General features: G+C 43.1%; 1 protein-coding gene across 1 annotated transcript; it reads left to right on the top strand.

Annotated features, from left to right (window-relative positions):
• The first annotated feature begins 9,829 nt into the window (after positions 1–9,829).
• On the top strand, positions 9,830–15,101 carry LOC125538632 (serine/threonine-protein kinase STY8-like). Its single transcript, XM_048701888.2, has 14 exons — positions 9,830–10,272; positions 10,382–10,467; positions 10,999–11,071; positions 11,156–11,266; positions 12,006–12,053; positions 12,260–12,393; positions 12,611–12,718; positions 12,793–12,866; positions 13,713–13,888; positions 13,996–14,079; positions 14,433–14,513; positions 14,603–14,653; positions 14,762–14,902; positions 15,036–15,101. Exons 1-14 carry the CDS (start codon positions 9,922–9,924, stop codon positions 15,099–15,101), a joined length of 1,584 nt encoding a protein of 527 aa, XP_048557845.1. The 5' UTR covers positions 9,830–9,921.
• Positions 15,102–15,769: the final 668 nt, after the last annotated feature.

A 15,769-nucleotide genomic window follows, 5' to 3' on the forward strand; every position in this document is an offset into this window, starting at 1 on the left:
GGCAAGTCAACCAAAGTCCATACTTTGTTCTCATACATGGATCCCATCTCAGATTTCATGGCTTCAAGCCATTTTGCGGAATCTGGGCTCACCATCGCTTCTTCATAGTTCGTAGGTTCATCATGATCTAGTAGCATGACTTCCAGAACAGGATTACCGTACCACTCTGGCGCGGATCTTACTCTGGTTGATCTACGAGGTTCAGTAGTATCTTGTTCTGAAGTTTCATGATCATTATCATTAGCTTCCTCACTAATTGGTGTAGGTGTCATAGAAACAGGTTTCTGTGATGTACTACTTTCCAATAAGGGAGCAGGTACAGTTACCTCGTCAAGTTCTACTTTCCTCCCACTCACTTCTTTCGAGAGAAAATCCTTCTCCAGAAAGTTTCCGAATTTAGCAACAAAAGTCTTGCCTTCGGATATGTGATAGAAGGTGTATCCAATAGTTTCCTTTGGATATCCTATGAAGACACATTTCTCCGATTTGGGTTCGAGCTTATCAGGTTGAAGCTTTTTCACATAAGCATCGCAGCCCCAAACTTTCAAAAACGACAACTTTGGTTTCTTGCCAAACCACAGTTCATAAGGCGTCGTCTCAACGGATTTTGATGGTGCCCTATTTAACGTGAATGCGGCCGTCTCTAGTGCGTATCCTCAAAACGATAGCGGTAAATCAGTAAGAGACATCATAGATCGCACCATATCTTGTAATACGATTACGACGTTCGGACACACCATTACGCTGTGGTGTTCCGGGTGGCGTGAGTTGCAAAACTATTCCACAGTGTTTCAAATGTACATTAAACTCGTAACTCAAATATTCTTCTCCACGATCAAATCGCAGGAATTTTATTTTCTTGTTACGATGATTTTGAACTTCACTCTGAAATTCTTTGAACTTTTCAAAGGTTTCAGACTTGTGTTTCATTAAGTAGATATACCCATATCTGCTTAAGTCATCTGTGAAGGTGAGAAAATAACGATATCCGCCACGAGCCTCAACATTCATCGGACCACATACATCTGTATGTATGATTTCCAACAAATCTGTTGCTCTCTCCATAGTACCGGAGAATGGTGTTTTTGTCATCTTACCCATAAGGCATGGTTCGCAAGTACCAAGTGATTCATAATCAAGTGGTTCCAAAACCCCATCAGTATGGAGTTTCTTCATGCGCTTTACACCGATATGACCCAAACGGCAGTGCCACAAATAAGTTGCACTATCATTATCAACTCTGCATCTTTTGGCTTCAACACTATGAATATGTGTGTCTTTACTATCGAGATTTAATAAGAATAGACCACTCTTTAAGGGTGCATGACCATAAAAGATATTACTCATATAAATAGAACAACCATTATTCTCAGATTTAAATGAATAACCGTCTCGCATCAAACAAGATCCAGATATAATGTTCATGCTTAACGCTGGCACCAAATAACAATTATTTAGGTCTAATACTAATCCCGAAGGTAGATGTAGAGGTAGCGTGCCGACTGCGATCACATCGACTTTGGAACCATTTCCCACGCGCATCGTCACCTCGTCCTTAGCCAATCTTCGCTTAGTCCGTAGTCCCTGTTTCGAGTTGCAAATATTAGCAACAGAACCAGTATCAAATACCCAGGTGCTACTGCGAGCATTAGTAAGGTACACATCAATAACACGTATATCACATATACCTTTGTTCACCTTGCCATCCTTCTTATCCGCCAAATACTTGGGGCAGTTCCGCTTCCAGTGACCAGTCTGCTTGCAGTAGAAGCACTCTGTTTCAGGCTTAGGTCCAGGTTTAGGTTTCTTCTCTTGAGTAGTAACTTGTTTGCTGTTCTTTTTGAAGTTCCCCTTCTTCTTCCCTTTGCCCTTTTTCTTGAAACTAGTGGTCTTGTTGACCATCAACACTTGATGCTCCTTCTTGATTTCTACCTCCGCAGCTTTCAGCATTGCGAAGAGCTCGGGAATAGTCTTATTCATCCCTTGCATATTATAGTTCATCACGAAGCTCTTGTAGCTTGGTGGTAGTGATTGGAGAATTCTGTCAATGACGCAATCATCTGGAAGATTAACTCCCAATTGAATCAAGTGATTATTATACCCAAACATTTTGAGTATATTCTCACTGACAGAACTGTTCTCCTCCATCTTGCAGCTATAGAACTTATTGGAGACTTCATATCTCTCAATCCAGGCATTTGCTTGAAATATTAACTTCAACTCCTGGAACATCTCATATGCTCCATGACATTCAAAACGTCGTTGAAGTCCCGATTCTAAGACGTAAAGCATGGCACATTGAACTATCGAGTAGTCATCAGCTTTGCTCTGCCAGACGTTCATAACATCTGGTGTTGCTCCAGCAGTAGGCCTGGCACCCAGCGGTGCTTCCAGGACGTAATTTTTCTGTGTAGCAATGAGGATAATCCTCAAGTTACGGACCCAGTCCGTGTAATTGCTACCATCATCTTTCAACTTTGCTTTCTCAAGGAACGCATTAAAATTCAACGGAACAACAGCATGGGCCATCTATCTACAATCAAACATAAACAAGCAAGATACTATCAGGTACTAAGTTCATGATAATTTTAGGTTCAATTAATCATATTACTAAAGAACTCCCACTTAGATAGACATCCCTCTAATCTTCTAAGTGATTACGTGATCCAAATCAACTAAACCATGTCCGATCATCACGTGAGATGGAGTAGTTTCATTGGTGAACATCGCTATGTTGATCATATCTACTATATGATTCACGCTCGACCTTTCGGTCTCCGTGTTCCGAGGCCATATCTGTATATGTTTGGCTCGTCAAGTATGACCTGAGTATTCCGCGTGTGCAACTGTTTTGCACCCGTTGTATTTGAACGCAGAGCCTATCACACCCGATCATCACGTGGTGTCTCAGCACGAAGAACTTTCGCAACGGTGCATACGCAGGGAGAACACTTCTTGATAATTAGTGAGAGATCATCTTAAAATGCTACCGTCAATCAAAGCAAGATAAGATGCATAAAAGATAAACATCACATGCAATCAATATAAGTGATATGATATGGCCATCATCATCTTGTGCTTGTGATCTCCATCTTCGAAGCACCATCGTGATCACTATCGTCATCGGCGCGACACCTTGATCACCATCGTAGTATCGTTGTCGTCTCGCCAATCTTATGCTTCCACGACTATCGCTACCGTTTAGTGATAAAGTAAAGCATTACAGCGCAGTTGTATTGCATACAATAAAGCGACAACCATATGGCTCCTGCCAGTTGCCGATAACTCGGTTACAAAACATGATCATCTCATACAATAAAATTTAGCATCATGTCTTGACCATATCACATCACAACATGCCCTACAAAAACAAGTTAGACGTCCTCTACTTTGTTGTTGCAAGTTTTACGTGGCTGCTACGGGCTTAAGCAAGAACCAATCTTACCTACGCATCAAAACCACAACGATAGTTTGTCAAGTTGGTGCTGTTTTAACCTTCGCAAGGACCGGGCATAGCCACACTTGGTTCAACTAAAGTTGGAGAAACTGTCACCCGCTAGCCACCTTTGTGCAAATCACGTCGGGAACCGGTCTCGCGTAAGCGTACGCGTAATGTCGGTCCGGGCCGCTTCGTCAACAATACCGCCGAACCAAAGTATGACATGCTGGTAAGCAGTATGACTTATATCGCCCACAACTCACTTGTGTTCTACTCGTGCAAATAACATCAACACATAAAACCTAGGCTCTGATACCACTGTTAGGGAACGTAGTAATTTTAAAAAAATTCCTACACACACGCAAGATCATGGTGATGCATAGCAACGAGAGGGGAGAGTGTGATCTACGTACCCTTGTAGACCGACAGCGGAAGCGTTAGCACAACGCAGTTGATGTAGTCGTACGTCTTCACGGCCCGACCGATCAAGCACCGAAACTACGGCACCTCCGAGTTCTAGCACACGTTCAGCTCGATGACGATCCCCGGACTCCGATCCAGCAAAGTGTCGGGGAAGAGTTCCGTCAGCACGACGGCGTGGTGACGATCTTGATGTACTACCGTCGCAGGGCTTCGCCTAAGCACCGCTACAATATTATCGAGGATTATGGTGGAAGGGGGCACCGCACACGGCTAAGAATATGATCACGTGGATCAACTTGTGTCTAGGGGTGCCCCCTGCCCCCGTATATAAAGGATCAAGGGGAGGAGGCCGGCCGGCCCCTATTGGCGCGCCAGGAGGAGTCCTCCTCCTAGTAGGAGTAGGACTCCTACTAGGAGGGGGAAAGAAGTGGGGAGGGAGAAGGAAAGGGGGGCGCCGCCCCCCTCTCCTAGTCCAATTTGGACCAGGGGGGAGGAGGCGCGCGGCCCACCTTTGGCTGCCCCTCTCTCTCTCCACTAAGGCCCATATGGCCCATTACTTCTCCCGGGGGGTTCCGGTTACCCTCCGGCTCTCCGGTTTTCTCCGAAATCACCCGGAACACTTCCGGTGTCCGAATATAGTCGTCCAATATATCAATCTTTATGTCTCGACCATTTCGAGACTCCTTGTCATGTCCGTGATCACATCCGGGACTCCGAACTAACTTTGGTACATCAAAACTCATAAAATCATAATATAACTGTCATCGAAACCTTAAGCGTGCGGACCCTATGGGTTCGAGAACAATGTAGACATGACCGAGACATGTCTCCGGTCAATAACCAATAGCGGAACCTGGATGCTCATATTGGCTCCTACATATTCTACGAAGATCTTTTATCGGTGAGACCGCATAACAACATACGTTGTTCCCTTTGTCATCGGTATGTTACTTGCCCGAGATTCGATCGTCGGTATCTCAATACCTAGTTCAATCTCGTTACCGGCAAGTCTCTTTACTCGTTTCGTAATACATCATCTTGTAACTAACTCATTAGTTGTAATGCTTGCAAGGCTTATGTGATGTGCATTACCGAGAGGGCCCAGAGATACCTCTCCGACAATCGGAGTGACAAATCCTAATCTCGAAATACGCCAACCCAACATTCACCTTTGGAGACACCTGTAGAGCTCCTTTATAATCACCCAGTTACGTTGTGACGTTTGGTAGCACACAAAGTGTTCCTCCGGTAAACGGGAGTTGCATAATCTCATAGTCATAGGAACATGTATAAGTCATGAAGAAAGCAATAGCAACATACTAAACGATCGGGTGCTAAGCTAATGGAATGGGTCATGTCAATCACATCATTCTCCTAATGATGTGATCCCATTAATCAAATGACAACACATGTCTATGGTTAGGAAACATAACCATCTTCGATTAAAGAGCTAGTCAAGTACAGGCATACTAGTGACGTTTGGTTTGTCTATATATTCACACAAGTATTATGTTTCCGGATAATACAATTCTAGCATGAATAATAAACATTTATCATGATATAAGGAAATAAAATAATAACATTATTATTGCCTCTAGGGCATATTTCCTTCATGATTACCTTCTGAGAGATTGCATTGAGGAATGCACATAGCTTCACAATGGCTAATCGAACGTTTTCCGGTAGAAGCCCCCTCAATGCAACCGGAAGCAGTTGCGTCATAATCACGTGGCAGTCATGAGACTTTAGGTTCTGGAACTTTTTCTCTGCCATGTTTATTATTCCCTTTATATTCGACGAGAAGCCAGACGGTACCTTAATACTGAGCAGGCATTCAAAGAAGATTTCCTTCTCTTCTTTGGTAAGAGCGTAGCTTGCATGACCCTGATGTATGCCGTCTTTTCCGTGCATACGTTGCTGGTCCTCCCGTGCCTCAGGTGTATCTTTTGTCTTCCTATACACGCCTAAGAAGCCAAGCAGGGTCACACAAAGATTCTTCGTCACGTGCATCACGTCGATTGCGGAGCGGACCTCTAGGTCTTTCCAATAGGGCAGGTCCCAAAATATAGATTTCTTCTTCCACATGGGTGCGCGTTCGTCAGTGTCATTCGGAACAGGTTGTCCACCAGGACCCTTTCCAAAGACCACCTTCAAATCATTGACCATATCATGTACATCAGCACCAGTGCGGTGGCGAGGCTTCGTCCGGTGATCCGCCTCACCTTTGAAATGCTTGCCTTTCTTTCTTACAGGATGCCTGCTCGGAATAAATCGACGATGTCCTAGGTACACATTCTTCTTACAATTAGCCAAATATATACTATCGGTATCGTCCAAACAATGCATGCATGCGCGGTATCCCTTGTTTGTCTGTCCTGAAAGGTTACCGAGAGCAGGCCAATCATTGATGGTCATGAACAGCAACACCTTTAGGTCAAAATCTCCCCCCATGTGCTCATCCCACGCACATACACCTGTTCCATTCCACAGTTGTAAGAGTTCTTCAACTAATGGCCTTAGGTACACATCAATGTCATTGTCGGGTTGCTTAGGGCCTTGGATGAGCACTGGCATCATAATGAACTTCCGCTTCATGCACAACCAAGGAGGAAGGTTATACAAACATAGAGTCACATGCCAGGTGCTATGGTTGCTGCTCTGCTCCCCAAAAGGATTAATGCCATCTGCGCTTAGACCAAACCATACGTTCCTTGTGTCATCTGCAAACTCCTTCCCGTACTTTCTTTCGATTTTTCTCCACTGCGACCCGTCAGCGGGTACTCTCAACTTTCCTTCTTTCTTACGGTCTTCTCTGTGCCATCGCATCGCCTTGGCATGCTCTTTGTTTTGGAACAAACGTTTCAACCGTGGTATTATAGGAGCATACCACATCACCTTGGAAGGAATCTTCTTCCTGGGGCGCTCGCCCTTGACATCACCAGGGTCATCACGGCTGATCTTATAGCGCAATGCACCGCATACTGGGCAAGCGTTCAAATCCTCGTACTCACCGCGGTAGAGGATGCAATCATTAGGGGATGCATGTATCTTCTGCACCTCTAACCCTAGAGGGCAGACAACCTTCTTTGCTTCGTACGTACTCTCGGGCAATTCGTTGTCCTTTGGATGCATATTCTTTATCATTACTAGCAAATTTCCAAATCCCTTGTCAGATACACCATTCTCTGTCTTCCATTGTAGCAATTCCAGTGTGGTGCCCAACTTTTTCTTGTCACCTACGCAATTCGGGTACAACAATTTTTTGTGATCCTCTAACATGCGTTGCAACTTCTTCTTCTCCAAATCACTTGCGCAGTTTCTCTTTGCATCGGCAATGGCCCGACCTAGATCATCAACGGGCTCATCCGATGCCTCTTCTTCAGCTTCTTCCCGCATTGCCGGCTCAGCTTCTTCCCGCATTACCGGCTCAGCTTCTTCCCTCATTGTTGTATCATCGTATTCAGGGAACCCATGGCCAGGATAGCTGTCGTCATCCTCTTCTTCTTCATTGTCTTCCATCATAGCCCCTCTTTCTCCATGCTTGGTCCAAACATTATAGTGGGCCATGAAACCGGACTCAAATAGGCGAACATGAATGGTTCTTGACGTAGAGTAATGGTGACCATTCTTACAGCCAGCACATGGACAAGGCATAAAACCATCCGCCCGCTTGTTTGCCTCAGCCGCAAGCAGAAAAGTACGCACGCCATTAATGAACTCGGGAGAGCATGGGTCATCGTACATCCATTGCCGGCTCATCTTCAATACACAGCACCGAAAACACCAAATTAATACAATACATAAAGTTCATACATAAAGATCATACAACACTTAAATGCAACAAACAAATAACTCTCTAGCTAAAGAATTTAAATGCAACAACAAATGCGATTAAGATCGCAACTAAGGTAACAATTGATCCAACAGCATAATGATACCAAGCCTCACTATGAATGGCATATTTTCTAATCTTTCTAATCTTCAAGCGCATTTTCTCCATCTTAATCTTGTGATCATCGACGACATCGGCAACATGCAACTCCAATTCCATCTTCTCCCCCTCAATTCTTTTCAATTTTTCCTTCAAATCCTCATTTTCTCTTTCAACTAAATTTAACCTCTCGACAATAGGGTCGGTTGGAATTTCTGGTTCAACTACCTCCTACATACAAATATCTATGTCAACTTGATGGGCATAATTTGTCATAAACACGAAATACAATGAATAGTTTTAAAAGATAATATACCACATCCGAATCATAACCCGGACGAGGGCCGACGGGGACGGATATCAAAACCATGGCACTATGTATAACAAACAACGTATGGGTAAGATAATTATACGAATAACTATATATCCAAATCACACAAACATCAATTTTTTATATAAAACTTCATGAACAAGAGGCTCACCACAAGGTGGTGCCGGCGACGGGACGTTGCGAGCGATCGACGGTGGTTACGACGGAGATTTAGAAGGTACTAAGTAAACCACACCTACATATGCAAACTAAGTGTTATTTTTGACCTCAAATTGCATATAAATCAAATACTAGCACATATATATAATTCCTCCCAAATCATTAAACTCAAAAATCAATCACTATATAAAGCATTGCACGAGCTAATCTAGCAATGGGAGATGAAAGGACAAAGTTGCTAACCTTTGTGATCATTTGAATGGATGGGGGCCTTCAAATCTTGACAAATTTTGGGCAAAATGTGTGATGAACTTGAGAGGAAGAGGGAAAAGAACAGAGAGGAGAGGGGAAAGGGGAAGAACAAAGCGAACTCGGGTGGACGAAGGGTCTATGTAGGACGACCTCTAGTACCGGTTCGTGATACGACCCGGTACTAAAGGTGCTGGAGGGGCCCCGAACTGACAACATCCTGCCACCACTCACTTTAGTACCGGTTCGTGGTACGAACCGGTGCTAAAGGTTCGCCACGAACCGGTACTAATGAGAGCGGCCGGCTAGCCATTGGAACCGGCACTAATGCACATATTTAGTGCCGGCTCAAATTCAAACCGGCACTAATGTGATTCACGTTTGACCCTTTTTCTACTAGTGGTAGATTCACATTTTGCTCCGTATATAGTCACTTGTTGAAATCTCTAGAAAGACAAATATTTAAGAACGGAGGAAGTACCTTGTTAAATCCGCGGTTCACATTTCGAATTATCACTAAACTTATTACAATTGCATATTACAAGTTGTTAAAAAAATCTCACTAAAATCCAGAGCGCTTTGCTAGCCCCTCGCCTTTTCCTCTACAATGGCTGTGACTGTACGTAGCAGCGTAGGTATGCAAAAAGATTGTACCGGTTCAAGGTATGGCGCCCGCCAGGATCAGGGGCGGCACGTCTGCTGACCGAACCTCATGATCCTTTCTGTATCGCATATCATGTGAAATATTTGAGCAATAAAACTTGATCCATAAAGAAAAACAATCTTTCTGGAGAGGACCGATGAACTGAAACTTAGAAGTGAGATGACATGCATGTCAATTCCTATAGAAAAAGAGATGTCATTTGGTGCATAGGATAGGATTTTTTTCATTGAATCTAGGCTAATGTTTTTTTTCTTCCAAAACGTGAAGGATTGATTTCTATCCTACATAGAAATAGGAATCCATTCCTACAAACCAAAAAGCTTTAAATGAATTTTTTCTTTGCAAATTCTATCCTATAAATTTCCTACAAAAATCCTACAAACCAAAGAGGCGTTAACCTGAACACATAGCAAGGATCGTGTCACTATATTAAAAAAACAAGGATCGTGTCGTGTCCCTCCCGTGCCACGCCGGCGCGTCCTCTTTTTCCGCCATTCCTTGGTTCGGGCTCGGCTCCTCCTCGGCGATCGGGCGTGCGTGGCGGAGGAGAGATGCACGAGGGAAAAGTAGCCGGCCGGCCGGCGCCGCCCTCTAGAACTAGAAGATTCTGGCCGGCCGCAACCGCCAAGAGACCTCCCTCGGATTCGCCAACCCACTGAGCCCGCCATACGTCGTCGTCACCGTCCCTCGCTCTTCCCACTCCCACTCCCATAAAGCGCGCCAGGATGGCCGCAGCGTTGGCCCACACGCGCGGGCGGATGGCCGACAGCGACGCCCAGGAGAGCTGCTGGCCGCCCGGGGCCGCCGCCGCCTCTAGCCACGGCGGCGGTGACGGGGCACGGCTGTCCGGCGTGAGTAGGGAGATCTACGACCGCCTGCGGGCCGCCGGCAACCACGAGGCGCTCTCCGACCCCTTCTTCGACCGCGTCCTCGAGGACCACTACGAGCGCCTCCCGTCCAGCTACTACGTCGACCTGGACGTGAACAAGGCGGAGGACGTGCTGCTGCACCGCCGGATCCTCGCCGAGTGCGCCGACCCCGACAATCGCCCCGTCTTCCACGCACGCTTCCTACGGGTAATCCATTCATCCATGCATTAAACTGAATCTTCCCTGCACACTGTGGAACAAGATGTTTGCAGTGTCGCTTACCTTATTAATTATTGTGCTCTGTTTCCATGGGCAGTACCTTCATGAGGACAAACTGCAGGATGCTGAGTCTGCTCCGAATGAAAACGGTGACTGTGGAGGCTCTCTGGCTTCCGATTTGAGGTACGTATAGGTTCAGCCACCCACCCACTCCAACGCCTGGTTTACACTTGATCATCTGTTTTAGAGGAAAGTTGTTTGATCATTCTCGCACACACACAAAAATGTTAGACTTCTTTCAAATATAAAGCTTGCTTTTATTCTGATTTGTAAATCCTGGATGGCTTGCCCAAAAGATGCTGATAGCTTTTCTGTTAGCCTGCGTTGCAGCTCATTTTTATTCAAAAAACAACCGTGTGGCCCAGTGGTTCTATTTCTCATAACTTGACAGAAAGGTTTTAGCTTAGCATGTTTTCATTTGCAATCTGGAATGATATATTCAAGTTGAACCATAAGACTATCTGGAATGATATGCAGTTTGGCATGGACGACTTCCAAATTATTTGGCCTGTCTTTTCTCCACGCTTTTGTGCTCACTTCCTATAATACTAGTATTTCACAGTAGTTTGGCAAGCGGCGTATTTTGGGCTACCTTTTCATAAACCTGCCTGAGCAATGAACTTTGATCCTTAGTTGCCATTTAAATTTCCACAGGAGGGATACAGAAATTCAGCTTCTTCATGAAATTATATTTTCTTCCGTTGACAAGCCAAAGCTCCTTTGTCAGGTAAAGACATCGGAGCATCGGTCCATCGGCCGTGTCATACTACTTGTATCAACTTCTATAAAATTTCGAGTTATTGTTTTGTAGCTAGCTACGTTGGTGTGCGATCTTGGATTTAACATTTGTGAAGCACATGTGTTCACAACAACAGATGGATTGTGTTTGGGCATATTTGTTGTTGATGGCTGGGAAACAGAGGTAAACTTAGAGGATGGTTATACTGCAGCACATCTATACATGTGCGACATCTTAACGATAATTCAAAAGTGGACGTATTTCGCCGTTTCTTTAATAATGTTTGCCAGTGTGGACTTTGTTTGGCTGTGTGCATCCTAATTATGCAGAGAGGCCGGATGTAATCTTAAACCTTTTGTGTAATAAAGAGCCCCTTGTCCAAAAAAAAGTGGACGTATTTGTGCAGTTCCGATTACTTATGATAGCATTACGATTAATTGCATCAGCTTTACGTCATGTCGTTTGTACCGAGATGGTGACAAACAGTCGTACGTGTATTCAATTATTTTATACTACTAGTTTGTTTGCTGGCACATCTCTGGAACTGCATAACCTGTCCTTTGGACTCGGATTCTTACACAAGAAGATCCTGGAAGACACATAACAACTGTTTACATAGCAGTGCCAATTGGCAAAAAATACCAGTTTATGTGTTTCCCCTAGTTATTTTCTATGAAATAAAAAATCTTGGGCACCATCTTAGTTGATAGCTATTTAGCTTATAACGTGGTCATAGAACCTAGAGCTGTATTTTGACATTTGCCCATGAATTTGGAGTGCATGCTAGGTAAGACGGAGTAACCGAGTTCTCAATGTGCTCTGTACATTCTTATGAAAAGTAGTGGAGCATCTGTAGATTATATTGCACATAGTTGCTTTCAAATATTTCCTTGAGTAAAATATTGCCTGACGCTATATGCAGGAGACAGATGATTTGCTGCAGCAGCTCAAGGAGACAGCAAAACGTAATGTATGATTTCTCTTCTTTTTTAGTTACATTACGTACTGAATACTTCACATTCTTAGGTTTCTGCCTGGTCACTTATACATAGGTGCTGGTAATTCAACTTTTCTAAGTATGCAGATGCAGTTGCTGTAAACGCATGCAGTCAGCATTGCAAGAATTAACAAGTTGTGTCTAACCTTTTCCTAACAACTTTAACTTGTGGTACGCAGCCCTCGTTATCTAATCTAACAAGTTCAGCCTCGGAGAGAATATCAGAGCTGCAAGAAAAGATTGGAGAATCTGAATTTGACAGGGATCTGTTGCAGATTGAAGAAAAGATTGCGTCTGGATCTTCTGGAGACTTGTAAGAACTACATAACACTTGCTTAGAAATAGAGGAAAGACAGCCACCACTTAACTGCTACTCTGCTACTGTGGGCTGCATGCCTTTTCCTTGCATATTTACAGATGAAATAGGTTCACAAGGGACACTGCCAACAAACATAGTGAAATCAGCTGTATTATGATTTGGGGAAACTTCCGGACAGTTCAGTAACCAGTGTTCCTTTTTCATTTTGCAGATATCGAGGAACTTACCTTGGTGTGGATATTGCAATAAAGTACCTTAGAACTGGACATGCTAATGATGATTCAAAAGTGGAGTTTTTGCAACAAATAATGATTTTAAGGTATGTTTTTTTATTTCTGTGACGCATAAACGACTTAGTTCCAGAAGATGCTAACACAATATAAACATGTCCAGGAGTGTTAATCATGAAAATGTCATTCGCTTTTATGGGGCATGCACAAAGCATCGAAAGTATCTTATTGTAACAGGTCAGACACTAATATTGCTTGTTGTAGTTTTAATAGCAATCAATATCCTTGTTGCAGACTCACATGAAAATACTGTTATCCATTAGCACAGTTACACTATGAATAGCATTGGTGACTAAAAATTGGAGGTCGTGCTTAAATAGCTATTGATAACACATTTGATAAGCTTGATTTAGAAAAAAAAAGCTGAGCTCAAAAGACGGGGGATAACTCCCGTCTTCTACGCATTTTGGTAGGGACTTGAAGAGCAGATAAGTCAGACAAGAATATCTACACCATGCTGGATCATAGTACAAGTCAGACAAGAAGGCAAGATATGTCTGATTAGAGGAATCCTGTTGCTCTGTTTCTATCAGATCGACAGGTCTCTGTCCATCCTTCAGTCAGCCTATCATGCCTATCATTTGGTAGCCACTATTTCATGTATGAGATATTAATATTTGTCTCCATAATTACATAAAGTTGCATTTTGGAATTTAATAGGAAAATTCTACACCATTTATATATGAGCATAAAGAAGATGTGCCGCTGGACATACTCACTACCTGAAGCTTGCTTACAATTTGTTCACTCTCATTCTCTGCATTCATTCTACGTTTTCGTCTTGTGTGTGTATGTAGATCGCTGTTGGGGCGGATCCCTGCACTGGTCAGCTGCTTATGTTTTATTATCTGTTTGTTTGTACAAACTTTTACTTCTCATGTTTCCAATAGTGAAAATCGGAGGCCTCTGGTTCCCACTTAAAAAGAAATCTGTCAAGAGTTCATTTATTTAGTTATTATGAAGCAGTTTGTAATTTTCTGTTAACTGATATTTTGCTCTTTTTATTGTCTGTGATTGCTTCAGAGTACATGGCTGGAGGTAATCTGTATGACTTCCTTCACAAGCAAAAGAATACCTTGAAGCTTTCGTTGATTCTTAGGATTGCTATTGGCATCTCGAAAGGGATGGATTATTTGCACCAGAATAACATCATCCATAGAGATTTGAAATCTGCCAATTTATTACTTGGTGATGGTCAAGTATGCATATTGTTCTTTTAGGGTCAAGTGTGCATACTGTTATAAAGCCATGTACTTTTCAGGTCAAGATTATAAAATGATAATTGGTTGTGGTTCTTTTAAAATAGGTCGTGAAGATTGCAGATTTTGGTCTCTCGCAAGAGGGAGACATGACTTCTGAAAATTGCACCTATAGATGGATGGCACCTGAGGTGTGTTATCGGTTTGTTCATTGTCCTTTAGCATCCTTTCCCCTTCCTAGAAAATATCCAATATCCTATATTTGCTCGACCACTCTTTTGTTGCTGCAAGACACATATATACCAAGACTAAATCCCTGAACCTCGTGCTGAAACTATGTGCTATAACTTGATAATGAATAGCCTGTCCTGTTTTCGTTCGCTATTTATTAGTCATCCACATCTTCACAGCAAGTTTATGAAGAAATGCATCTTTCTGTGTACTATCTCAGCTTTCACTTTCGTCAGAGCTCAGAAGACAGGTTCTACGGAACCGAGGCATTGTGCCTACGTGATGTACTTATTAGAATTTCTTGTCATGCCAGGTGATAAACCATAAGTCTTATGATCACAAGGCAGATGTCTTCAGCTTTGCTATTGTTCTATGGGAGTTGGTCACTTCAAAGGTAAAACGTTGGTGTTCGGTGTTCAGTGTTCATCGAACATCAGTACTTTGATTGAAGGTAATAACCTTGCTTGGTCCTGCGCTATACAGGTCCCATATGAAAACCTGACACCATTGCAAGCGGCACTATCAGTAAGGCAGGTATGGCATTCGAGGAAATGAAGTTGAATTACAGTTTTGGTATTGGGCATCAGCTGTCGATAATGGACGTGCAAGTATGAGAAGTGAGCGTTGTTCCTTGTTTGTCAGGGACTTCGCTTGGTGATTCCCTCGAGCGTGCATCCGAGATTGTCTAAATTGATTCAACGGTGTTGGGGTGAAAACCCCCATACGCGACCCGTTTTCTCTGAGATCACCGCAGAACTGGAAGATATCTTGCAGACTTTTCAGGTTAGCTTGCTGCTGGATCTGTAGGCCTTAAGGCTCGTGAGGAGATGGATTTTAAAAACTAGATGAAGTGAAGTTATTCTGGTCAATATTTGACGGGTTCCTCGGACAAATGAAAAACAGCATGTTCCTGCAGGCCGCCTCCAGCTCCAAAGGAAGCCATCGACATACCAAACAAAAGATACAGATGAAATCACAGTGATAGAAAGAAGGCGCCGACCCAAGTAGCTTATTGTCGCGCGCAAACAGTGGGACATGCGTAGACCATATATATATATATATATGCCATGTACATATTTTTTCTGGCCGGTTGTTTTGGTTACCCCTATAAAATCTCACAGGACGAACTGGGTTAAGTTAGCACACGCATGCTACATAACCTAAGGGATATACTTTTATATTTTATATGGTTATTTGTTTTGCGAGTGGATTATAGTTCAATGTGTTTGGATTTTTGGTTCATGTACCATTATGAGTTCATCTTGTAACAAGATGAGATGAAAACGCCATTATCACATGTTCCATTTTGGTTATTACTCCCTCCGTCCCAAAATAAGTGTCGCAAATTTAGTACTCCCTCTGTCCCAGAATAAGTGTCGCTGATTTAGTACAAAGTTATGCGACACTTGTTTTGGGACTGGGGGGTACTAAATTAGTAGTACAAATTTTGTACTAAATCAGCGACACTTATTTTGGGTCGGAAGCTGGTTTATTGATGAATAGTTGCTACATTTTGCTATACATTGGACGATTGCTTGCTGCAAATTGCTGTGTAATTGTTTGTTGGACCATATACATTGATATACCGCTGTGCAATTATCTGTTGGACCATATATATTGATATATTGCTATGTCATTATTTTGCTTGAT

This window comes from Triticum urartu, chromosome 2A (assembly GCF_056163025.1).
Source record: "Triticum urartu cultivar PI428250 chromosome 2A, HENAU_Tu73, whole genome shotgun sequence".
Lineage (NCBI taxonomy): Eukaryota > Viridiplantae > Streptophyta > Magnoliopsida > Poales > Poaceae > Triticum > Triticum urartu.